Source organism: Gastrolobium bilobum, unplaced genomic scaffold, assembly GCF_033153095.1.
Source record: "Gastrolobium bilobum isolate Gb01-03AN ecotype WA unplaced genomic scaffold, APGP_CSIRO_Gbil_v1 utg9045, whole genome shotgun sequence".
Taxonomy (NCBI): Eukaryota; Viridiplantae; Streptophyta; class Magnoliopsida; order Fabales; family Fabaceae; genus Gastrolobium; species Gastrolobium bilobum.
Window position 1 is genome coordinate 8,015 of NW_026898345.1, and position 26,569 is coordinate 34,583.

A 26,569-nucleotide genomic window follows, 5' to 3' on the forward strand; every position below is an offset into this window, starting at 1 on the left:
CTATATAAAATGCTATTTAAAATATAAGATGGTTTCTAATATGGGATACGTTATTCTACCTATCTTTTTTTCTGCCTACTTTTGTCTACCACTTTAAAACACTGTTAGAACAGAATTTAAAGAGGAGAGAGAAAAATAAATGTTAATTAAGATTCTGATCTAACGATGTTTTAGAGTGGTAGGCAAATGTAGGCAGAAAAAAAAAGTAGGTAGAATAACCTATCCCTTCTAATATATACAATTTTACATGTAAAAGTGGGAGAAAATAAAAGAGAAAAAAGTCATTCATATGTTAAGGTCATTAAAAGTAGTGAAAACTAATTTTCCTTTTTGTACTATGAATCACAAAATTTTATTTATCAGAGATAGACAAAGCAGAAAAACCCATATAACTCATAAACTCTATTGTTCAACATAGAAGGAAACAACCGCGTTAACTGGTTTCTCACTTTCCACAACTACAACATTATTTGACACGTTGGTCACAGAATGTGCCAAAAACTTGGGTTCCTCTTGTGAGTAAAATGAATATTGAAAATGACTAATCCGATTAGGGAATACCAAAACATTTGAAAAATCAGCCACCCACTTTGAGCCATCTCCAGCCACAGTTAACTTCCCAACCGTTGATCTCAAGCTCATGCCAATCACATTGTTCCTATCAATCACCACTTGATCAGTGTTACTGAATTGTCCATCAAGAGTTACAATTGGAACCTTATTATTGGGGTTTCCACTGAACATATTATCAACTATATTCAAACCAGAAACTTGTCCTTTAATTGACTTCAAAACAATATTAGCATCTCCCAAGAAAAAACCATTAGTGATGTGAACTTGAACAGGATCCTCTATGACAATACCTGTATAGTCCATGTAACAATTGTCAATTCTAGTTTGTGAATTTCCTGGTAACTTGACCAAAATGCCTATGCCACCAAAACCTGTTGCTTTGTTATAACAATGTACCCCTGTGATCATGTTAGCTTGTCCCCTAAGAACAATCCCAATGGCTGCAGAGAAAATTGCAACATCTGTGATTGCATTGTCATTGCTAGCAAGGTCAATAGCTGTGCCTGAGAACTCCCTCTCCCTTTTGTCTCCACCAACTGTTGAGTGTTGCCCAAGGAAACTGCTTGATATGAATGTCTCATGGCCATGTTGAACTAGAACTCCTTCTGTGGTGAAATGGAGGAAGAAGCAATTGGTAATCCTGATTCTAGCAGAATCAACAATGAAGATCCCTCCACCCCTGTAGCTTGAATCGAATAAGATATCTCGAAAGGTGATGTCTTCATAGTAAATCCCAGTAGTTTGCTGAAGTTTCTTGCTGTTGAAGCCATTATGATGGTTGGATGCTGTTTTTTGTAGCTTTTGAGAATTTGATGCCCATAACTCAACAAGATGCCTATCACTAGGAAATGTATCAGAAGCTCTCAAGGTTCCTCCTTTTACCTAATCAATCATTCATGTACAAGTTTATTTGAAAGAAGATGAAGAATTGGACAACAACATTTGCCAAGAAAAATCACTTCAATTTTTTTTTTTTTTTCAGTAACTGAAGTGTATCCCCACCCCCTTCGGGGGTGAGACTAATTCCAAACTGAGGACCGTAGGACCCTTGCGGGGGCGGCTCTACCCAATCCTTTTTTCCATACCCAGGGCTCGAACTCGAGACCATTGGTTAAGGGAACACAGCTTCCGGACCAACTGTGCCAAAGGATTTAGGTAAAATCACTTCAATTTAACTTCCCTCATATGTAGTTTTCTTAATTAAATCAGAATACTATCTACTAAAGCTTGTCCAAAAATTGGTGGCACCAATTACAAAACACTAATCACAAAATGTGCACTTTTTTTAGTCTTTTATGAAACATCAGAATTGAATATATACTGTATGCGAACTATGTCACACATTTTAATTAAGATTTTGGTGAAATGGGAAGGAATTTTAATAGAAGTTGTTGGGTGGCCCCCTTTAATATGTATCCTTAGGTGACAGATATCAGTGAGTTCAGAATTCTCAGAGGCTGAGTGAGACTGGTCAAAGAATGCATTGATGAACTTGTTGGGGGCACCTTTATTATATTATATTATATTATATTTCCCCCTAGGTGCAGGATGCAACTGTCTTCCTAGTATGCATGAATAGCGTGCATTGGAGAAGCAGATGCAATTATTTCAGACTAATAAGTAGGGGTATAAATGGGTTGGACGGAATTTGCCTTAGGTTTGGTCAGATTTATGTAAAATACTTTAAGTTTGGTCTAGTTTATTAGTCTTGTGTAGGCTCAAATTATAAGTCTGGCCTGATCTATATTTAAAAAACAAAAAGCTTAGCCAAGACCTGTTAACCTGGTTAATGATGCTTTTTTTTTTTAACTATGATTACCTCATAAATTAAGCAACCACTCTCTTAACTTTATTTACCTCAATGATTTAAATTTTTAGTCGACATGTATATGTACAATAATCTTATTACTTTATATAAGACAAAAAAAATCACTTATTTTTAAGTAATGTAGTAATAAAAAAAAATACTAGTTAATCACTTTTTATTTTACAGAATTATTCTTAAACTTATAGAATGGTCATAATATTGAGCAAACCTTGTACTTGATGCTTTCATTTCTAGGACTGTAACAGCAACTACTGCAGCAATCAAACAAAAAGCAGAGGAAAAAGTAACAAGAACTGCACCAAAGTAGCATGAAAGGAAGGAAAAAGATGCTGACCACAACATTGGCACCACCAGATGAAGGGAATGTGATGGGTTTGCTGATTTTGTAGTTTCCACCTTGCAAATCAATCACAACTCCTCCAAGGTCTTTAACTCCTGGCAGCATTTCAAGTTCACTCTCCATCTCAAAAGCATCTCCTATAGCTTTCAGAATTGCATCACTGCTTTCACCTTCCCCTGTAGGGTCTGCACCATACTCAGCTGGGTACAAAACTCTCACTCCCTATTCCATATTCAAAACCAAAACCAAAACCAAAACCATGCAAAAAATATTGACATTATTATTGTTTGCTTTCAGTTTCAGAGAAAAGCCAGAAAACTGAAAAAGGAAAAAGAAAAGAAAAGAAAATATTTTCACCTACCCTTTTTGTATCTGAAGATGCTGATGCTGATGATTGTGGTTGGGGCAGGCCAATGGGCACTCTATCCTTAAGTTTGTTTCTGAAGTGAGACAGCTCCATGTGTTCATTTAAGCAAGTAGCTTCTTGTAACAGCAATAATAATAAGAGAAAGGCTAAGATTAAGAATCTCATGGTTTTGGGGCACTAAAACAAATGTACAATGTGGATTTTGGTTTCTCATACACAGAGAAACAGAGGTAGAGGGGAGTGATATTGAGAAGGCAATTATTATGTAGTAGATATAATATCATGTAACTGTTTCCTTCCCCCACTTTAAGATATTTCCTACTTATAACTCGTTGAATTGGCTGTCTCTCTGCATGCTCCCCATGAGCCTTTAAAAAGACACGGATGCCGAAAGCTAATAACCACACTTTAATTGCATGTTATCCCTATTTTAAGGTATTCTTTTATTTTTATTTTTAACTTAGATTGACAATGAGCAAAAAATTTTAACACTATTATTTTATGGAGATATAATATTTTACCTACTTTTTTTTTCTTGTCTATCTTACCTTATGGTGTTCATCAACCAATCCAAACATATTCAAACCGTGGTGACCGAACCAAGAAATCGATAACCGAATAAACTGAAAATCGAAAAACCGAAAAAAAATCGCAAATTTTAATTGGATTGGATCGGTTTTCGGATGGGTTGATGAAAACCGATCCTATATATTAATTTCTCTCTGCCTACTTAGGTATTTCTCCAATCATAACCCAACATTTTTTTAAATTCAAGACTCATTAACCTATCAACTAAACCCAAGAAAAACTTAATCACATCTCAACAACAAAATTCCATCTGTGTAGAGTTTCATATCTCATTGCCCAAAAAATTAACTATATTATCGTTTACTGATGCTTTTGTATTTCAAAAAAAAAAATTACAAAGCCAATATATACCAAAGATATTATTTGCACAATAATCATGAAACTAATTTTAGGATTTTCAAAAAATCAAAAATCGATCCAATACAAACCGAAAAAAATTAGATTGGATCAGATGATTTTTGCTTCCATAACTGATCCAATCCAGACCGCGAACACCCCTAACCTACTCGTCTTCAATACCATTAGATCAAAATCTCAAGAAAAGAGAGAAATAGTGAGATTTTGATCCATTGATATGCAGAGCCACTTGTTACTCAGGTGGTGCCTTGACACCAACTAATTTTAAAAAATGGTACAATTTTTTTTAAAAAAAATTATGGTACAATCTTAACACTGGTTGAGTTTTTGGCACTGGCTGAATTCTACTTGTTTGGGTCTTTTGGCACGAGTTGAGTTTTATTTCTGGCTCCGCCATTGATGATATTGAAGATGAATATATAAGATAGACAAGAAAAAAAATGTAGTTAAAATATTCTATCTCTTTATGAGATATGATATTATGCCTATTTTATCAATTCATCTCCAACGCTATTGGATCAATCTCAAGAGAGAAATAAATGGTAAAGTTAGTTGGGATTCTCATTTAATGTTAAGTAAAATAACATATCCTTTATTTTATTATGTGAATATAATTGACAGGAAACTCTTAATTCCTATGCGGTACTCATTTTTTAATTTGTTTCTACATAATACAGTTTTCAAATCGATCTTCATAAAGTCATTTTCAATCCCTATACACAATAATTAGTCATGTAAGATAAGTAGATGATGGTGTTGTCATAGCTAGCTATGGACGATAAAGAGTAAATTAAAAATTATTTAAGGGTCCGTCGCTTCTCATGTGACTGCTGATGAGAAAAGTTGCAGCAAATTTTTAACACTAGGATACACGTGCGGATCTTAGGATACACGTGCGGATTCTATCAACAAAAAAAAAAAAAAAAAAAACCAGGATTCGGACGCGTATCCTGTGTTGCTACACATTTTCTCTTCTGCAGTCACATAAGAAGTACTTTCCCCATTATTTAATGTATAATAACTAAATTAAAAACTTTATTTTAGACAGACAATAGGTGTGTCATGTATAATGACTGAAAGTTTAATTTAACCAAAAGAATTCCACTTGTCATGAGGTTATTTTCACAGTGAAGAGAAAAAATGTTAGGTACACTCCATTTTAACTTTGTGTCATTATCTTTCCCTATAATTATAAAAGCTTGATGCTGTTTCATAACTAACGTGGCTCATGTTCAATGGTATAGTATAAAAAGATTATGACTAAATGGACATCAATTTAGTCACCCAATTTATCGTGGGACATTAAGTTAGTCTCTAAATTATACTTGTATTATGAAAGACAAAATTAATATTCAATTTTTTAAAAGAACCAATTTAATGTTTCATATATTTTTTGAAAGGTGAATTTAAATATTTATCATGCACTAAAATATGTCACCATGGTCGAACAAATAATATAATAAACTTTAGCATGCATATCTGTTTCGAGAAAATCAAGTGGGCACACCTATGGACCCAAAACACCAAATGAATTAATGTTTTAGTAACCGATTTTCAAATGAAGGGATAAGTTATTATTTCTATTATTTTTTCTGCCTATCTTTTCCTACCACCTTCCACATCGTTAGATCAGAATCTTAAGAAGAGGAAAAAGATAAATGTTAGTTAAGATTTTGATCTAACAATGTTGGAGGGTGGTAAGCAAAGGTAAGCAAAAAAAAATGGTAGGTAGAATAATCTATCCCAAAAAAGAATCATGAAACATACAAGGAAATATTTTATCTCACTTATTGCAATGGTAGTTTTCGATTAATTGTGAATAATGGTAGTTTTTCACATATTACAATTGATTGCGTTGAGAAATTGATTTCATGTCTATCTTGTAAAGAAGGTTGTTATTTGGCAAGTTTTCGATTGATTCTTGCTTTGGACATAAAGCTTGTTTGGTGAGATTTCATTGGTTGTTAAGGAAAGCATTGAGTTGGAAACACTTACAAGTAACCTTTCGGTCCTTGGGGTTAATCCCTCATTTTGTTGCACCAAACTCCAAGGGAGGGTGGTTCTTTCATATGGTATGTGGATATGAACTGTTATATGGTGCATGTGTATGTATGTATGTTTGTGTGACACACAAGACGAGTGTTTTCTTGTGTGAGGCATAAGATGGTGTTTCCTTATGCATGGTATAAGACAGTGTTTCCTCATACGAGTATGTTGCAAGACGGTGTTTCCTTGCATAATTTATACATTTTGTATTCTCTGGCGAGTAGGATTTACTTATTGCACACATTCATTGATATACATATTATGATGTATACATGATTTTATACTGTTTATGCCTGAAGTGAACTTTAGGGTGTAAGAACCCTCCAACTCTCCAAGGACCCCTGGTTTACTGAGATGTTTATCTTATCCCGTGTTGTGAGGACCCCGTTTTAGGTACAAGAACACAGGGCACAAGAGTGTCTATTGGCGCCTGTGGCTTTGCGTATTCAACTTTTGGCCATGTCTTCTGCAACCCACAACTTTGGTAAAGCTGGCTTGGTACAGAATAGGGTAATTTTGTCACAAAATAAGGTAACTTTTAGCCACTTAACCGGTTTTACACAAATACCACATTGCAAATGAAAAAGTTGAACAGTGTTTTGTTTACTTTTTTCCATGCGAACTTCGAAGGTTGGGGAAATGGTTGACTGGGTAAATTTTCATATCTCCTCTACTAAACAAAGACAACCTACAATACAAAACTCAAATAGATGGGGAAGTAAACCAAAAACCTGAACAAAACACTACCCTAATGAATCATATTAGCATATTATAATTGAGTTTGGGCACATTTTTCAAGTAAATGCACTATGTTTTACTAACTGTACCATAATTGCACGCTAATTCGTAAACTTATAAAAATAATATTTTTGGTCCTACAATGACTTGTTTAGGGTATATTGGACTTTCACACACTTATCAGATAATTTTCCCATTTCTAGGTTCTACGGGTAAATTTCACATCAGTATTTTTCCCCGGCAAAAATTACTATTCACACTTTTTCTTAAAAAATGTCTAAATGCTCTAAATCACATTCCAACATCTACTTGTCATTAATACCCATTAAATCACTTAATAGTGTGAGTTTTTGCATAATTGTTGTAACAACTAATTACCCGCGATAGCACATTCTCATTTTCACTTGATTTTTGTACTCTTGACTTGGTATTACTTGCCTTGACGGTGTGGGTTGTTATAATAAGGACCCTGATCATGTGTTATTCGAAGTTCTATGGCATGTATTGATTTGAAGAACATTTATTGATGTATTTATTTGAGGTTGTAAACAATGATGTACACTTGGAAACATGCCGAATTTATAATGCCCAATCGCGTGATCATAACCATGTTACATTACGGAATAAAATAAATTAAGCTTAACATCATACTCTTATATCCTTAGACCAAATTTTATTAAATGTCTTCTCCTAATCATTAGCTACGCGTGGCTTCGAACCGCGCCTCGTTTGGAGCACTGTAGCCCAAGTTATGACAATTTGAAGCAACACAAGAGGGTGTTGGACACAGGCCCCGCGCGCTTCAGCGCGCTACCGGGCGCTCAAGCGCGCGTTATCGGGCGCTAAAGCCTCCATCTGGGCGCTTAAGCGCGCGGAGGCAGAAAGCATCAGGTCTTTCAGTATAAATGGGCGCTCAAGCGCGCACCAGGTCGCTCAAGCGCGATTTCCTGGGCGCTTAAGCCCCCATTTGGGACGTTTTAGCGCGCAGAGGCAGAAGCATCTCCTCCTTCAGTGGCTAAGGGCGCTTAACCGCGAACCAGGGCGCTCAAGCGCGCAACCCTGGGCGCTTAAGCCCCCACTCGGGGCGCTCCAGCGCGAGGAGGCAGTGAGCATGGGCTCTCACAGAGGCAGCAGGGCGCTGAAGCGCGCACCAGGGCGCTTGAGCGCGCTGCCAGGGAATTCACCCCCTCTCATTTCTCAAGCCCAAAACTAGGGGAAAAGGGCATCCCCATGACAAGCCTCAATGGTTCATGCCTCTAAACTTAACCCTAGCACTTATCCAACCTCTCTTCATGAATTATACTAAAATTTGGGCAGCATAACCTTTGTTTTCTCAACAATTCCCAATTTAGAACTAGGTACCTAATATAATTTCCAGCTCAACAATCCAATATTCATCATGCATTCATAACCTTGAAGTAAATAGCATTAATACAAGTTTAATTACATAACGGGGAACTTAGCTACAAAAGGCTATGATCATCCCTTGGCTCTCATCAACAAAAGAGATATTCAATGGCATGATCATAGGCTAAGTCCATCAAATATAACGAGTTATACATACGTCAATGCTATCAATGATCAATCCTATACATGTAAATCTACAAAATGACATGTATAATATCAAAAGACAGAATCCTCATGCATCACTACTAGTCCAAGTATGGCCACTTGCCACTGGTGGCTCATGCAGCATCCTTACCTGAAAGGGGGTCCCCACAACACGGGGTGAGATATATGAATATATCCAGTAAACCAGGGGTCCTTGGAGCATCTCTCCACCCCACAGTTCCATATCAGTGTAATAGCAATAACAATAATAATGCAGTAAATACATATCTATGCAAAGTGCAATAACATCTCCAGGAGAAATCCCTCGAGCTCTCAAGCTGTCCTAAGGAAACTCAGATGAAAATAGTCCTACTGGCCAGCTAACTACCAAGTATGATTTACGCATCGTCATGCAACATACCACATAGGGAAACACCATCATATGCCACACCAAATGCATACACATACGTATAACAAAGCATTACACTATTTCATTGCATTTATATACACTATAATTACCACTACCCTTTCAGGGCTTGGTGGAACAATCAAGGGAATTACACCCAAGGTCCGAAGGCTTACCTCAAGCTTTAGCCAACCTTTGTTCCCACCAACCGGTTCCACAATCAATCAACTTTGGTTTCAAGCTATGGTTTACACAGCACTCACCTACATCCAGGTGTCATAGCATCAATCATGCAATTCAATGAATATCTACATATATTCATCATCAACACAACAATACCACACCACGATTGGCATGGACTTACCTATCCCAAAGAGCTAATCAAGCTCCATTGCTTGCTCCAATGGTTGATCACTTACGGTTGGTCCAAATGCCTCAATCCTAGACATCATTAGGACACAATCATCAATCAACCAAACCAAACCATTTATCATTAATGCAAGGAAATCCAATATCAAGCATTAAATCCTGCCATTTTCAAAGTATAGTCATATAACTATCTAAGCTCATTTCCACCGATTAAATGCTATTCCTAGCATTTTTCACAACATACACTAAGCTTCATTCTTCCTAGAACATAGCTAATTTAACCACATTTCATCAAAACCCCAATTTACTATTCATTGAACCCTAACTCGTGCAATTTTCTATGAAAATAAGGTTCAAGGGGTAGAATCTTACCACCAATGGTTGCACAACCAAGGGTTGATGGCTCCTCAAGCTTCAATGGAGGTTGAAGCTCTCAAACACCTCAATTTCTCCAAAGGGTTGAATTTTTGAGGGGCAATATCTCACCACACAAAGCTCCCCACTAAGAACCTAGCTTGGATTAATGATGAGGGCGAGATTCTCAGCGATTTAGGCTTTTGAATCACTCAGAATGGTTGAGATTTGCAATCTCTAGGTTTTCCCCTCACCTTCCTCTCTTCTCCCTCTCTTCTCTTCTCCTCCTTTTTGATTGCTGTTCGACGGGTCAATGGGGGGAAATGGGTTTTCTATGTGCTTTCTAAGTCACTTACTTAGTTAAGTGGCTTATGTGGGTATTGGTTCATCTATCTATTCAACTCCATTAATTACCAAACTTTACCCAAAAGTCTGGAATATTATTCTAGGAATATTTCCGCTTTTATTTTTATATTTTGGGTACTTTTGCTAACACCCATTTATACCCCTTAATTTTCACTGAGTACACTTTTTAACTTCAAAGTGACTCAGATTCATTTAATTAAGCCTTATACTTAATTTTACTCACTAAAACATGCTTAATTATTTAATTACATGTAATTTGCTAATTAATTGGGTTAGGGCTATTATAGTCATCCCACCTTTTAGCGATTTTGTCCGCAAAATCAAGAACATACATGTCCTTAAACTAAGGATATTGCCGGAGAAGCTCGTCTTCTCGCTCCCAAGTGGACTCTTCAGGCGTCCTTCCTTCCCATTGAACTTTCACCATAGGAATGGATTTATTCCTCAGCCTCTTCTCATCTCTTTCGAGTATTTTCAGTGGCCCAATAGGAGTCTTCAAATTCTCCCGGATCTCAACATTATCAGGTTGAACCACATGAGAAGGATCAGCTACATAAGAAGAGATGAGAAGACGAGAAGAGAAGAGGCTGAAAATACTTTTGGCCAAATACTTCTTTCTACCCCAAATCTCCTTCAATGAGTCTTCAAGTTTTGGCCAAATACTTTTTTCTACCCCAATTTTTTATTTCATATAACTTTTTGAGATTTACACAATGATATCTCATTGAAGGAGATTTGGCCAAAAAAATTGGGATATTTTATAATGAAACTTTGAAAGGTCATAACTTTCGATTTGGGTGTCCGAATTAAGTATTTTTTTATTCCACGTAATTTTTTGAGAGCTATGTTCTAGCAAATACACGGAGGGGATTTGGTCAAAATATTTTCCCAAAAAGTGCTTCTTTGTGCACCGTTTGATATATTTTATTTTTGTGAATATTGTTATTTAAATTTTACTTTTTCGATACTAACAAATAATCTTTCGAAAATTTTACAATGCATAGATCTTAAGAATTTACGTGAAATAAAAAAATCACCTAATTTGGACACCTGAGTCAAAAGTTATGAAGTTATGATATTCTGAAGTTTTACGGTTAAACTATTGACTTTTTTGTGTCATGTGTCATCACCGAGTGAGTCGCATCCAAATAAGACGTGACCAAGCACCCTAATGCGCCCAATCTAGAGACGACCGGTCGAGTCCCGTTTGGGCGCAACTAATTGCTATACATTCGTAAAAAATTCCAAACTGTCACATTTTCGTAATATTTTATTTAAACAATAATATTTTAATTTTTTTTTCCTATTTGTTCATCCTTGTGATTATATCCCAACTCCAAAGCACCGACACGCTAAATTTTTCAAAATGTGCGTGTTGGACACATGTTCGACACGGACACGCTCTCACATGCGGACAACATTTTGGGACACACAATCAACGCTCCGACACGTTTTTTCGACACACAATCAACTTTTTCCGACACTCGGTCAACGCTCCGACACATTTTTTTTTTACTTCTTAATTTTATTTTATTAACTAAAAATAAAAAAATTAATTTATAAATTAATTTTTTTCTGTTATGAAATTTACATGAAAAATTAACAAGGTATGAAATTTTTTTTTTGTTTATATTTATATTATGAAATTTGAATATTTGATTGGTTCTATAACTTATTATAGACTGTTATATGTATTAAACATAGATTATATTATATATATTAAAAATATTATTTAATATCAAAACGTGTCCCAACGTGTCGAAATATGACATTTTTTAGAATTAACGTATCGACGTGTCGTGTCGTGTCCCGTGTCAGTGTCGGTGCATCATAGTATCCCAATATGCCGTTATGATACCAAGATAACTTGTGTGGTTGTGGTTGCTGATTTTTTTTTTCATTTATTCTGTTTTAATCCGGTTTGAGCACTGTACCATCTATAACTATTGGAGATAATTCTCTCAGTATCATTTTTTTCATTCCATTATGGTGATCTCTTTGATGCTTATCCTTATCATTATATGATAATTCTCTCGGTATCATGTTTAAAATCAGATTAGTTAGGTGATTAAATTAAAAAAAAAAACTAATAATATAACTTAACAAGAACATGTGATCAAATAGCATGCACTTAAAACAAAAATTTCTTTCATGTACTATCTTCAAATCCTCTTAGAAAAAAGGTTTCTCCATTCCTATAACTATGTTACGGTGCCAATTTACAAAATTGGCGGAGGAAGCTCATACATATATAACCAGGACCTGCTTGTATTGTATAGCCTTTCATAGAAATTAGTCTCCTATAAAATGGAGTACTCAAATAACTATCCAACAAAACAACCAAGAATCCCTGCTAGAAAACAATATAAATATATATATATATATATAAATGCATATTGTTGGGTTTTAAACTTTATTTGAATAAAAGAAAATAGAAAATGAAAGGTTTTTTTGGTGAAGAGGTGTGTCTCTTAGGAATTTGTTAGTGGACATTAATGAGTTTAAAGTTTCTAAGAAGTAGTCATTAATGTGTTTAGATTTCCTAAGTTAGTCATTAGTATTTCTAGTTATTTGCTATTGCTTTTAAATAGTACCATGTAAATCATTTGAATGTAAGGCTTGAATGTTAAAAGATATACAAAGAGGTATATTCAGAGAACTCCTTGTGTGAGTGAAGTGTTTGAGAGAAACACCATTAGAGGACCTGCGATTCACAAATTGGCATCAGAGCTTGAGTTATGGAGAGTGTGAGCACTTCCAGTATGTCGTTGCCCCGCCTGACAAAGGCGAATTACGTGAATTGGAGTATCCAGATGAAGGCGTTGCTCGGATCCCAGGATGCTTGGGATGTTGTTCAGGACGGTTTTGCTGAACCTGCAACCACCGCAGGATACTCAGCAGCTCAAACCAAGGCGTTGAAAGAGACGCGTGCGAAGGACAAGTCAGCCTTATACACGCTTTTCCGAGCTGTAGACGAGTCCGGATTTGAGAAGATAGCAGGAGCAACGACGTCTAAGGAAGCATGGGACATCTTGAAAATGTCTATAAAGGTGCTGACCGAGTAAAGCAGGTCCGACTTCAAACTCTACGTGGCGAGTTGGAAGGCATGAAGATGAAAGATTCAGAGGGTGTATCCGAGTTCATCACCCGCGTTCAAGCCGTGGTGAATTAGTTAAAGCAGAATGGTGAGGAATTATCTGAGACTAGAGTTGTTGAAAACGTGGTATGTGCAATTGAGGAGTCGAAGGACTTGACTACGCTTTCTGTTGAAGAGCTAGCAGGTTCTCTTGAGGCGCATGAGCAGCGCAAGAAGAAGAAAAAGGAGGAGTCGCTGGAGCAAGCACTCCAGACAAAAGCAAACATTAAAGATGAGAAGGCGCTCTATTCTCAAAATGTCCGAGGTAGAGGTCGTGGACGAGCTGGACGTGGAAATGGCCGAGGTGGTCGTGGCCGAGGTCATGAGGTGAGAAATGAAGAAAGAGCTGAGTCGAGTCAGAGAGGAAGAGGACGTGGCCGAGGTGGAAGAGGCCGGTGGTCAAATCAAACAAATGTGGAATGTTACAAGTGTGGCAAGTATGGCCATTACTCGAGAGATTGCAACTCGGACAAGTGTTACAACTGTGGCCGAGTTGGGCATTTCGCTAAGGATTGCCGAGATGAAAGAAAAGTTGACGAGGCTTCAAACCTCGCTGTAGAAGGAGATGGAGGAGTTCTTATGCTAGCCCATGGTGAAACCAGTTCAAAGAATGAGACGGAGTGGTATTTGGATACCGGTGCCAGTAATCACATGTGTGGTTACAAACACTTGTTTAAGGAGTTGAAGACGGTGGAAGCCGGACATGTCTCTTTTGGAGACGCATCCAAGATTGAAGTAAAGGGTCGAGGTACGATCTATTTCTTGCAAAAGGATGGACGAGTTGGTACAATCCGGGACGTGTATTACGTGCCCGAGCTCAAAAGTAACATATTGAGCATTGGACAGCTGATGGAGAAGTCTTACTCGGTTCTAATGACAGACCGAGTTCTACTGTTGAAAGACAAACAAGGGCGTCTGATAACCCGAGTTCAGAAGGAAAAGAACAGAATGTACAAGCTGAGTCTAAGGAGCATGGAGGTCGGCTGTCTTCAAGCCGGGGTAGAAGATAAGATGGACTTGTGGCATAGACGGTTTGGACACCTTCATTATGGTGGTCTGACCGAGATGATGAAGAAGGACATGGTAGTGGGACTACCGAAGATTAATTCTGAAGGAAGATTTTGCGAGGACTGCGTATTGGGAAAACATGCGAGAAGCCCGTTCCAAAGGATGGCAAGATACCGAGCTAGGCAGCCTCTGGAGTTGATACATACCGACCTGTGTGGACCCATTACTCCGGGGTCTTTCAGTGGTAAGAAGTATTTTGTAACCTTTATTGATGATTTCAGTCGAAAGACTTGGGTATATTTTTTGAAGGAAAAATCCGAGGTGCTAGAGGCATTCAGGAGTTTTAAAACAATGACAAAGAATGGTACTGGAAGATACATCAAGTCGGTCTGCTCAGACCGAGGTGGGGAGTACGTGTCAATAGCTTTCAAGAAGTATTGTGAAGAACATGGGATAAGGCGGTTCCTGACCACTCCGTATTCGCCCCAGCAAAATGGAGTAGCTGAGAGAAAGAACCGGACTATCCTGGATATGGTCCGATCTATGCTAAAAACGAAGAACATGCCAAAGGAGTTCTAGGGAGAAGCCGTGCATTGTGCCGTGTACGTGCAAAACCGATGTCCGCACTCAAGTGTGAATGATAAAACTCCACAAGAAGCATGGAGTGGTCTAAAGCCATCAGTGGCTCATTTCAAGATTTTTGGTAGTGTTGCGTATGCACACATACCCGATCAATTGAGGACAAAGCTAGAAGATAAAAGTAAGAAGTATGTGTTTATTGGCTATGATGAGAAGACGAAGGGGTACAAGTTGCTGGACCCCGTCAATAAAAAGGTGTTGGTGAGCCGAGATGTAAAAGTGAATGAGGAAGATGGATGGGACTGGAGTAGTCCATCCGGGGTCAATGTGGAACCCAGACTAAAATCAATTGAGGTCGGACAACCTTCGACCCGGATTCCTGAGAATTCGAATGACTCAGATAGTGATGAAGAGCAGAGACAACCGAGATTGAGGAGTCTACAAGATTTGTATGATTCCACCAGTGAAGCACACTTGGTATGTCTATTGGCAGATTCTGAAGAAGTAAGCTTTGAAGAAGCAATCCGAGATGAGAAATGGCAATCAGCCATGGAGGAGGAAATAAAGGCGATAGAAAAGAACAAGACGTGGGAGTTAGCCGAGCTGCCCAGAGGAAGTCGGCCCATTGGTGTGAAATGGGTCTACAAGAAGAAAATGAACGCTAAGGGAGAGATCGAAAGATACAAAGCCCGGCTAGTGGCGAAAGGGTATAGGCAGAAGGCTGGCATTGATTATGACGAGGTGTTCGCACCCGTAGCAAGAATGGAGACAATCAGGCTGTTGATCTCTCAAGCAGCCCAATTCGGATGGCCGATCTATCAGATGGATGTGAAGTCGGCATTCTTAAATGGAGTACTCGAAGATGAGGTATATCTGGAACAACCTCCGGGATTCATGAAAGCCAGACAAGAAAGAAAAGTGTTGAGACTGAAGAAAGCTTTGTATGGATTGAAGCAGGCCCCAAGAGCCTGGAACACAAGAATTGACAATTACTTCAAGAAGGATGAACTTGAACAATGTCCATATGAACATGCATTATATGTGAAGAAGAAAGGAGGTAAAATTCTACTTGTTGCTCTATATGTTGATGATATGATTTTCTTGGGTAATGATGAAGGGATGATTCAAGATTTTAAGAAGAAAATGACGAAGGAGTTCGAGATGACGGATCTCGGTCTGATGAGGTATTTTCTTGGTCTGGAGGTCAGACAAGACAAATCCGGGATCTTTGTCTCTCAGGAAGCCTATGCAAAAGGAATTTTAGAGAAGTTTAAAATGACAGACTGCAACCCGGTTTCAACGCCAATGGAACCCGGGTTGAAGCTTTCAAAGTATGATGGAGGAGAGAGAGTTGATCCGAGTTACTACCGGAGTCTAGTTGGAAGTCTGAGATATTTGACGTGTACGAGGCCGGATCTGTGTCTGAGTGTTGGAATCATAAGTCGATTTATGGAAGACCCGGGGTACACTCACTGGAAGGCGGCTAAGAGAATTCTGAGATATGTGAAGGGAACAACCTCATAAGGACTTCATTACTCGAAGTCGGACAAATACAAGTTGACGGGTTATTCAGACAGTGATTGGTGCGGAGATGTTGATGATAGAAAGAGCACGGCTGGCTATGTGTTTTTCATGGGAAACACGGCTTTCACGTGGGTGTCAAAGAAGGAACCCATTGTGACCCTGTCTACATGTGAAGCTGAGTATGTTGCGGCATCTTGGTGTGTTTGCCATGCAATATGGCTAAGGAATTTACTAAGCAAGCTGGAGCAAGGGCAAGTCGGCGCAACCGAAATCCGAGTTGACAACAAGTCTGCAATCGAGTTAGCAAAGAACCCGGTCAATCATGAGAGGAGTAAGCATATTGATGTCAGGTTTCATTTCATCCGAGATCAAGTCAAAGAAGGAAAAGTGGAGCTCACTCATGTTACAAGCCGAGATCAAGTTGGAGATATTTTTACAAAGCCCCTGCCGACGTTGTTGTTTGAAAATTGCAAGAAGAAGATGGGAATGAAGGATGGTAGAGATATTAAAGTTTAAGGAGGAGTTTTGTTGGGTTTTAAACTTTATTTGAATAAAAGAAAATAGAAAATGAAAGGTTTTTTTGGTGAAGAGGTGTGTCTCTTAGGAATTTGTTAGTGGACATTAATGAGTTTAAAGTTTCTAAGAAGTAGTCATTAATGTGTTTAGATTTCCTAAGTTAGTCATTAGTATTTCTAGTTATTTGCTATTGCTTTTAAATAGTACCATGTAAATCATTTGAATGTAAGGCTTGAATGTTAAAAGATATACAAAGAGGTATATTCAGAGAACTCCTTGTGTGAGTGAAGTGTTTGAGAGAAACACCATTAGAGGACCTGCGATTCACACATATGAGGTAGCTATGCTACCTAGCTAGTAGCTTATAATAGTTAATCAAACTATGATATGACAATATCTAAAGAGTGTAATGAATCATTGGACTTGAGGTGGTTCCTGCAAGTGGGGCAAGAAGAATGAGAAAGCAACCACTTATCAATGCAAGCAACATGGAAACGGTGATTGCAACTTGGGAGGAACCTTAACTTGTCACCATCAGAGAAATCTACTAAGCAAATGACACAAATAGAAGCTGAAGATGGAGTAGAACCAGAATGGTTGTAAGTTGAGGTTGGCAAAGCTACCATTTCTTTCTTCTTGAGGCCAGAATTGAGCCTGCGAGAAACAATCCATTGCTGAGGCTGTGTAAGGACACGGTTAGCACATTGGAACACACATTGTAACCTTGTGTTGAGGCCAAGAGCACAAACAAAAGCACAAACAATGGCTGCTATAAGAACCATTAAATTGAAACCAGCTGCAGCAGGTTCTGAAGGATTAATGCATGGTTTGCTTATGGTGGGGCTAATAGTGGGTGCTCCTGTGGGAGTGAGTTTGAAAGTGAATTTCAGCCATGGAGTATGAGAAGTTATAAGGAAATTTTGGTACATAAAGTGGAACACATAGAAACGTACAAGCACAAAGGAACGTATATTGCAGGTAATTACACAAAATGAAAGTGATGAAATTGGTGGGGTAAGGGCATAAGATATTGCTTACTTGATAATCCACTTTCTTTCTCTCTTTTTTTTTTTTTTTGTTTATGCGCTTCAAAGGAGTGTAAAAAGCAATAAGTGATTATTTTCCTACTTTGCTCTCTCCTCTTCTATGATACATGAATTTTGAGCTTGCCGATATGTACTTGGATTCATTTAGCATACTCATACCAATCCTAATAATTTTCTCAATCTTTAGGAGAGTTTGCAATAATATAATTGATCAGAACCATTTCACGTAGGATATTGGGCTAGTCCATGAAGGGCCCAACAGGCCTAACGCCTAAGGTTTCATGGTTAAGGAAATGCAGTCATCGCATATAAATTGGCAATCCGCCAATCCCGCAAGTACTCTTACACATAGCATCAGCTCAATTTATTATCGCTGCACGACATCAGCAGCTCAGGATTCTATAATCACCCTAATAACTAATGGCTAAGGGATAGGCACCTAGCTAGCTCTAACAGTAATGCCTATGAGGCATAGCTCATAAATAGACATCTCACACAAGATAGCCAATAAGAGCCATCATTGTGCATTTATGAGATTAAGTACTGCCATACTAAGGTGACATAAATAGGACAGTTAACTACTAAATAGAGGCTTGGAACCCGAGTATGATCATCTTTCTCATCTTAACCGAATTCTTATTACTCATATACTGACATGAGAATCAGAATGTTTTGTAGTCTCAAACAAATAAGAGATAATAAGTTAATTGTGGTGGAGCAAATCAATCAGAAAATCATTTCAATATAACAAGTTAGGGAATAATATTTCTCATGTTATATGAGATAATCTTATTTCCTACACACATGAGGCCCATGTGGGTCCATGTAAAAAAAATAAGAGAGAAAAAGAAAATATGGATCCCACATATTTTTATATGTATAAGAGAAATTTATTTTCTATAATATGAGAAATACTAAACCCAATAAGTTAATATCATCAAACTTCAAGGTAGCTTTTTTTTTTCTCATATATTTTTCAAATTTATATGAGAGTTGATTCCATCTCTTTAATTCGTTAAATCTTTTTTTTTTTTTAACTTAATTCTCTATTTCTAAGGCAGTTCAATCAATTTATTAAATTAGTTTTTGTCATCACCAACCTTCACAAAATACAGATGTGATGGAATTCATAATATATATATATATATATATATATATGTGTGTGTGCGTGTGTGTTAGAAAAAGTTGTATTAAAGTGAGCATGTTCTTAAATCATATAAGTAAAGTTGTTGTATTCTGAATTTATTTAATTTAAATTATGACGTGATTTTATTAAATCATTAAAATTTAGAAGTGAGTACACCTTACTTATGCACTTTAAACATAACTATTTTATATAATAGAAGCTCTTCCATTAATTATTTTTTCCATCTATAGATTTTGAAAATATGACTTTTTGACCTTTTTGTTCTTCATTAATTACAAAATAATCATTTTGTCCCTCACCCAAAATAATTCACCCATTTGCCCATGTTTAATCGATTAAACCACGACCTTAATCGATTAAATAATCAAAATATTCCAAAAGCGTTGAACCCGTTGTTTAATCGATTAAGCCGCAGTTGTTTAATCGATTAAACAACGTCAGAAACCCTATATCTACATATCTCAGTCTCATTTCACTTATACTCATTTTTTACACCAAAATCTCTCTCGTTTCTCATCTCTAGTTCAACTCATCAAGAGGCTATTTATTCCCACCATCTCTAAAGCTTTAATCTTGTGAAATCATTGTCATTACACTTACATATTCCATTTGTTCTGGTACCCAAAAAATCCAAACCCTAGTCCCAATTTAGTGTGAAAGATGAGCTCAAGTTCAAACACGTATGTTACACTTATCTACCACAATGGGAGGAATTTTGAAGGTTCCAATAGTGTCCAATTTGAAGGAGAAATACAAATGATAAAAATCAAATGGAGCACTACATATAACGAGTTCAAGGAGAGAATTCACCAAAAACTAGGCTACAGGCAGCCAATGTATTCATCAGTTGATAGCCAGGGTAGAAACTATAGTTGGTAATGATTATGTATATTACATTCGTAGCAATATCTGTGATGATGAAGATGTGAAGTGTGTCTTAGATGCATTTGGTAACCGAAAATTTCAAATTTTAATTGAGATATATGTTGAAGTTGATTATGGTCAGTCGTCATCTCCACCCATGCATACAAGAAGTCCACAATATTTTGGTCAAGAAGACAGAGTTGTCGATTTATCTGCACCTACACAAGGGTTAAGTCAGATAACATTGAGGGAAGGAGAGGAGGAGGAGGATCTGGAGAGCGATAAGGAGGGAGAATCTGAGAGTGATATTCCACTAGGTGACACCTCAGATACTGACGTGGAGGGTGATTTTGATGCTGACACGAACCAATAAACCTGAGTTTCCTAGTTATGCCACCACTTTATGTTGACCCAATTAGCAGTGGTAAGTTAGTAAATTAAAGTTTTTATTTAACATTTCATATTTGTGCTATTATTGGTACTGACAAAAATGTAATGATTTAGACGTAGGGCCTGAGATTGAGCCATTTTGGAACGAAAATATAATTTCCCTCAGCATAAGATTTAATTAATAGCATGTAATTACGCAATTAATCTTGTATTAGTGGGTTGAATTAGGTAAAGTATCTAATTAAATGAATTAGGGTCACTTTTGAGGTAAAAAGTGCAGTCAGTGAAAATTATGAGGTAAAAATGTGTGTAAGCAAAAATACCCAAAATATAAAAGTAAAAGTAAAAATATCCTAGAAAAATATTCAGACCTCTGGGTAAAGTTTGAAAGAGAACGGAGTTAACTAGATAGATAAGCTTTTACCCGGTGAAAATAACTTAACTATGTTAAGTTGTGAAACACAAGCTAAACCCACACTTTCCTTCTTCTTCTTCTGTGATGGGAATAGAGAGTGAGAGGGAGAGAATCCAATTTTGAAGCCCAAACCCTAACTCACTCATCTCCCACCCAAATCAATCCATTCCAAAAGCAAACTTGCATCTTCAAAACCCACCACTCCTTGTTAGTTGGGAACCATTGTAGGTGCAAATCTTGGCTTGTTTGGGGGGGGGGGTGAAAAAATTAAAGACTGGAGGAGTTTAGAGGCTTTTCCTTCAAGGGGAGTTTAGGAGATCAACATTCCTTGGTTGTGTGACCTTGTGTGGTAAGTTTTCACTCCTCAAACCTTGTTTCCATGGAGATTGCATGAGGTTGAAGATGATGAATATTGATTTTGTGATTTTTATGACTTTGAGTTAGATTCAAGCTAAATCCTTTTACAAATGTTGTTAGGAATGATGAATAAATGGTAGAAATGAATTTAGATAGTCATTTGATTATACTATGAAAATTGCAAGAATATATGCTTGGTTTGTGGATTTTCTTGCATTTGTAAGCAATGGTTTGGTTGGATATTGATTGTGTCTATGTGATTGCTAGGATTGAGGCAATTGGACCATCCTTGAGTGACCAACCATTGGAGGAAGCTATGGAGGTTGATTAGCTCACTTGAATTGGTGAGTTTAGGCCTAATGTATGGCAATTGGTTGTTTTATGGTGGATGAACATATTGATATTCATTGATGGTATTTATGGATTGTATGATACCTTAATGTAGGTATTAATTTGTGAAGCTTGGTTGATTGCACATTGGTGGTGAACAAATGTTGAGTTGGAAGCAAATTGAGGTAAGTCTTCGGATCTTGGGAATTGATTCCTTAATTGTTCCAGCAAGCCCTGAATGGGTAGTGATTGTTGATAGTATATGCAATAAAGTAGTTTGATGCTTTGTTATACGTATGTGTATGCACTTAGTGTGGCACATGATGGTGTTTCCCTATGTTGGTATGTTGCATGATGATGCGTAATTCATACTTGGTAGTTTAGCTGACCAGTAGGACTATTTGCATATGAGTATCCTTAGGACAACATGAGAGCTCGAGGGGTGTCTCATGGAGCTGTTTTACACACTGTTTGAATATGTATTTACTACATTATTTACTGATTATTGTTATTATACTATGAGTTAACTATGGGGTGGAGAAATACTCCAAGGACCCCTGGTTTACCGAGGTATATTCGTATATCTTACTCCGTGATGTGGGGACCCCTTTTCAGGTACAGATGCTGCAGGAGCCTCTTGTGGCAAGTGGCCATACTTGGACTAGATTGATACATGAGGATGTTGCATTATTTTGATTATGCATGTCATTTAGTAGTTCCTATGTATAGGATTTATATTTGAAAGTCATTTGATATATGTACAGCATGCTTGATTTTGGTGGACTTAGCCTATGCTTATCTCCTTTGATGTTTCTTTTGTTGATGGGAGCCAAGGATTTAATCATAGTGTTTTGTAGCTAAGTCCTAGGGATATGTATTAAAGACATTTGAATATTGTGGAATATTGTACTTATTGTATATATGATGGAAGGGCATGGATGCCTATTTTGATAAATGTGTGTGTCTTGAAATAGCTAAGAATCGTATAATGAAGTGGTTGTATAATGTCTATTAGGTGAACGAAAACCTTTGGGGTTGAGAATCAATGTAAATATAAGGATATAATGTCTTTTTGTCTATTTTTCATATCCTATATGAGAGATTTGGACCCTTGTATCTTAATGGAAGTTATAGATCCTTTTCTTAGCTTTCCAACGAGACCAAGATTGCATCAATCGGATAAGTATAACTCAAGTTACGGGTAAAATACTAAAGTAGGGTGAAATCACCAGATTGGCGCTGTTAGCGTGGGAAGACGTGAAGAAGTCAGTATTTCTGCGCTACCAGCGCGGGTTTCGCGTTTTCAGCGCAGGAACCCTGTGAATTCAACACATTTTCTTCAAAAATTCATAACTTGAGCTACGGTACTCCAAATTAAGCGCGGTTTGAACCCATGCGTAACTAATGAAGAGATCTATAACATAGTGGGAAATGAGGGCCATAAAAGTAGTACAAAATTCCTTAAGTAAATAAAAAATAGAGATGTTTAGTGTTGAATAATAATAAAAATGAGTTTTTAAGCCTTGTTGGTCTAAGGGAACTACTTGGAACACTAAGATAGCAACATATGGTATAAATAAAATTACATTAAGTGTTTCACTCGTAGTTTAAGTTATGATTACAGTTTTGGAATTGTTTTAATTATGAAATTAATTTTAAATAGAAACATTTATAAATAAAAAGGAAAAAGTTTATCCGTACTTTAATTCAATTGTTGTAATTGTAACTACGCTTGGATTCAGAGGTTATATGTGCAGCCACTATAAATATGTTTTATAGGACGTGCAGTTATATATGGTTTGTTTATCTTATTTATTTATTTACAGAATGTACTTAAACCTTTCATTCCCCTTATTTATGTGGCTCTTCCACCTCTTTTTCTGTTTAAGCTTCATCTTTCCTAGCCTCCTAAGTGTGGCATTGATTCCTTTCATGACATTGTCCAGCAAGTATAGTGCCTCTAATTCAGTTGTACGTCATGACAGATAATCCACATGATAGGAATGATACCCTCCAGCACCCTGGAATGATTGAAAGCCCGTGGGAACAATATGTGGGTGATGACATAGTGCAATATGTAACATCCCGGGCGCTGACGAGGGTGGGGAGTGATCGCCGGTGCAAAAGGGCATGGACAAGGAGCGGCTCCTGGCAGGCTTCCAGCGACGGGGGTACATGAATGAATCGAATCAACATACAAAAGAGAGGGATTCTAGAGACTGAGCTGGTATGGGAAAGTACAGTTGAGAATGGCTTATAAGAATTAATTGGTAATACCTATACTAACAAGATGCATCTACTTTTTGATAGCCCGAAACGGAAGAACTCCATAGTTAAGCATGCTTGACTTGCGGCAATTCTGGGATGGGTGGCCTCCAAGGGATCATCTTCAAACAAATACCCAAACGGAAGGTCCATGGACTCGGTCTTAGTCTATTGTGGCCCTGAAGAAGAAGGACGGTCTTGCCGTTGATTCGTCCATCTTTTGCCGTCGATGTTCCTTGATCGTCTGCGGCAGCCATTACAACAACGGAAACCTACAATAATATATGACAATTTATCAACAAACAATAAACAAACATAATAATAATAAAAAATGAGAACCCACAATTTCGTAAAATAAAATAAATAAATAAATAAATACATAAACTATGAAACCTAAACCCTAAATCAAAGAACATTCATCAAAACCCTAAACTAAACAACCATTAAAGCAAAGAATAAAGCAAACATCATGCCAATTGAACCAAAGCCATACCCATTCGATCTACACTTCATAAATCCAAAAAATAACAAGAAAACAATAATACAAATCGAAGAAAATATATCGTGCAAGATGAAGAAACGATTATGAGACATTGTCTTATGAATCCACCACACAATTTTTTATAGACTATTAAATAATGAGTTAAAGTTGATTTATTATTCGAGTCATGTGTGGTAGAATTGGATGAGATTTAAAAAAAACAATACTTGAATTTGGATTCATGCATATATGCCAATGCCAAATAAATTTATATGCAATCTATCCATTTTTTGAATATAAATCGATTAGGGTTCGAATATAACCCCCTCTGCCAAATGGATTTTTAAAAAAAAAAAAACCCATATGGCGTGGTTTAATAGGTTACATAAAGGTCTTAATCTATTAAATAACAGGGGTTTAAAAAAAAGGTTCCTGGCGTTATTTAATCGATTAAGAATAAGTGTTTTAATTGATTAAACCATGGGTTCAACGCTTTTGGAATATTTTGATTATTTATCAATTAAGGCCATGGTTTAATTAATTAAACAGGGACATACAGGTGAATTTTTTTGGGTGAGGAAAAATTGTTATTTTTTAATTAATGAAGGACAGAAAGGCCAAAAAAACCTTGAAAATACACCTTTAATTAAGGGAAAAAAGTTGTCCATCACTTGAAATAATAGTTGCTGGTATAATAGTAGTATTTCTAATTAAATTGATGTAATGCTACATTTAAAAGTTTTATTGTACTTTTTTTTTTGGTGCAGTTGTAATACAACTTCTATTTATAATCTAATAATTTTTAACATTTGTATAACTATTTTTTTTTCGGCAATGCTGCAGATAAAATTGCAGCATGTTGTGGGAGAAACAAAAGTTCTTTAACTTTTAATTTTATATTTAATTTTTTGATGGAGGATTTTCGTCGGTGGTCGGAATTAATTTGGTTGTTGTTTGCAGTGTTCTACTTTTACCCTTCTCGATCTGTTACTTTCTCTTCTCGATCTGTCGCTTTTTCTTGCAGCGTGGATACAATTCTTGGCTAAAGGTAAAAGGATACTGATCAATGAAATTTGGTATAATTGGTAAATAGTTGGGTCCCTTAAGCACGCAAACATGGATTCGAGTGTATGTAAAATACTTTGTTGGGTGAGGCTATACCCACTTCAATGATCTTGGAGCCTCAATGGAGATTAGTCTTTGACTATCAGTTGGAGGATACCCTTGGGAAACAAAAAAAAAATACTGAACTTTTGTGGCTTCGGTATGAATCGGTAAGGCTGCCTTATAGGAGTCTATGACCCAGCGTATATCAGATCAGACTTAGCCTATTACATATAGGTCCTGTTTGGAGCACCTGATAAAGAAAAATAGGATAGGATAACTTATCATATCCTATTTCTATCTTTTGTTTAGTGGGTCAATAGGATATGATTAGCTTATCCTATTGTCTCATTTTATCTTATCTAATACATGATTTCTTATCCTATAGGGGGAGCTGGGTTAGGATTCAACAAGATAAGATACCAATATTGGATACCTAATATATCCCCACGCTACTTCCCTTCTAAACCCACTCCTCCCTCTCAACCATCTCCCTCCTCCTCGTCCTTGTCGAACTCCCCCCACTCTTCTTCTCATGCGAGTGAGGCTCGATGCAGTTTGGTATGGTTGGAGCATTCAGTTTCAAGTGTCTCTTCATTCATCTATATAGCATATTCATGAACTCGTACTCTTAATTTTTTCTCTCTCCATCATCCAAGGATTTTCCATCTTTTTCCTTTGTTAAAACTTCCTTCGAATTCGTGAGATGAGAATTATTCCTTGCCTTTTCGCGAAAAGATCCCTGAGTTTCCTCACCTTGTTTCTCCACAAGAACCCCAATTCCAGGATTTATTGTTCCTAATTTCTGAATTGGGTTATCTTAAATAGAATATATGATATGCAGATAAAAAAATTAATTAAAAATATTTTGTTTAAAATTATAATTGTTAGAATTGTATAAATATAAAAAATTTAAAAATTAATTTTGATAAATTATATGACATTATGTTAAAGGGATAGGATATTGTGACACCCAAGTTATGTTACACCCATGTGACACCCAGTCAATCTCACCGTTAGATCGCTTATGTTGATCCAATGGTTATATTTATTTCCATCTTTGTATGGTCATGATTTTCCAAATTTAAAGTGAAAGCATTAAATATGAGAAATCATAACCATACAAAGGTAGAAATAAATATAAAATATTAAATTTGGGAAATCATGACCATACAAAGATGGAAATAAATATAACCGTTTGATCAACATAAGCGATCTAACGGTGAGATTGACTGGGTGTCACATGGGTGTAACATAACTTGGGTGTCACAATATCCTATCCCTATGTTAAAAAAAGGTATTTTAGTCTATTTGTATGATATCTTGATGATACCTAGTTCACTTCAAACACATGATATGATAAAATAATCTTATTAGATTGCTAATTAGGTGCTCATCAAACACAGGACATGATATAAGCTTATCAGCCTCATATCATATTTTATCCTTATCCAACTCTCTTATCCTATCCGTTCTTATCCTATCATATCCACCAAACGAGCCCATAGTTAAATAAAACAGATT

The 26,569-nt window shown here is 36.7% G+C and overlaps 2 protein-coding genes across 2 annotated transcripts; both read right to left on the reverse strand.

The window, feature by feature from the left end:
• Positions 1-264: 264 nt before the first annotated feature.
• LOC133315100 (polygalacturonase QRT3-like) lies at positions 265-3,273 on the reverse strand. Its single transcript, XM_061516661.1, has 3 exons — positions 3,103-3,273; positions 2,736-2,963; positions 265-1,455 (listed from the first exon to the last, which is right to left on the reverse strand). Exons 1-3 carry the CDS (start codon positions 3,271-3,273, stop codon positions 403-405), a joined length of 1,452 nt encoding a protein of 483 aa, XP_061372645.1. The 3' UTR covers positions 265-402.
• A 13,753-nt stretch (positions 3,274-17,026) lies between these two features.
• On the reverse strand, positions 17,027-17,691 carry LOC133315097 (RING-H2 finger protein ATL74-like). The gene has a single exon (XM_061516660.1). The coding sequence runs from the start codon at positions 17,573-17,575 to the stop codon at positions 17,027-17,029; it is 549 nt and encodes a 182-aa protein (XP_061372644.1). The 5' UTR covers positions 17,576-17,691.
• Between the last annotated feature and the right edge of the window lie 8,878 nt (positions 17,692-26,569).

What these genes read in the sequence shown, in the direction of transcription:
- LOC133315100 (XM_061516661.1), bottom strand. Translation starts at nt 3,273, where the DNA reads ATGAGATTCTTAATCTTAGCCTTTCTCTTATTATTATTGCTGTTACAA. An exon ending in CATCTTCAGATACAAAAAGG is followed by an intron (nt 2,964 to 3,102) that starts GTAGGTGAAAAT and finishes AATATGGAATAG; the next exon opens with GGAGTGAGAGTTTTGTACCC. An exon ending in CTGGTGGTGCCAATGTTGTG is followed by an intron (nt 1,456 to 2,735) that starts GTCAGCATCTTT and finishes ATGATTGATTAG; the next exon opens with GTAAAAGGAGGAACCTTGAG.
- LOC133315097 (XM_061516660.1), bottom strand. Translation starts at nt 17,575, where the DNA reads ATGTACCAAAATTTCCTTATAACTTCTCATACTCCATGGCTGAAATTC.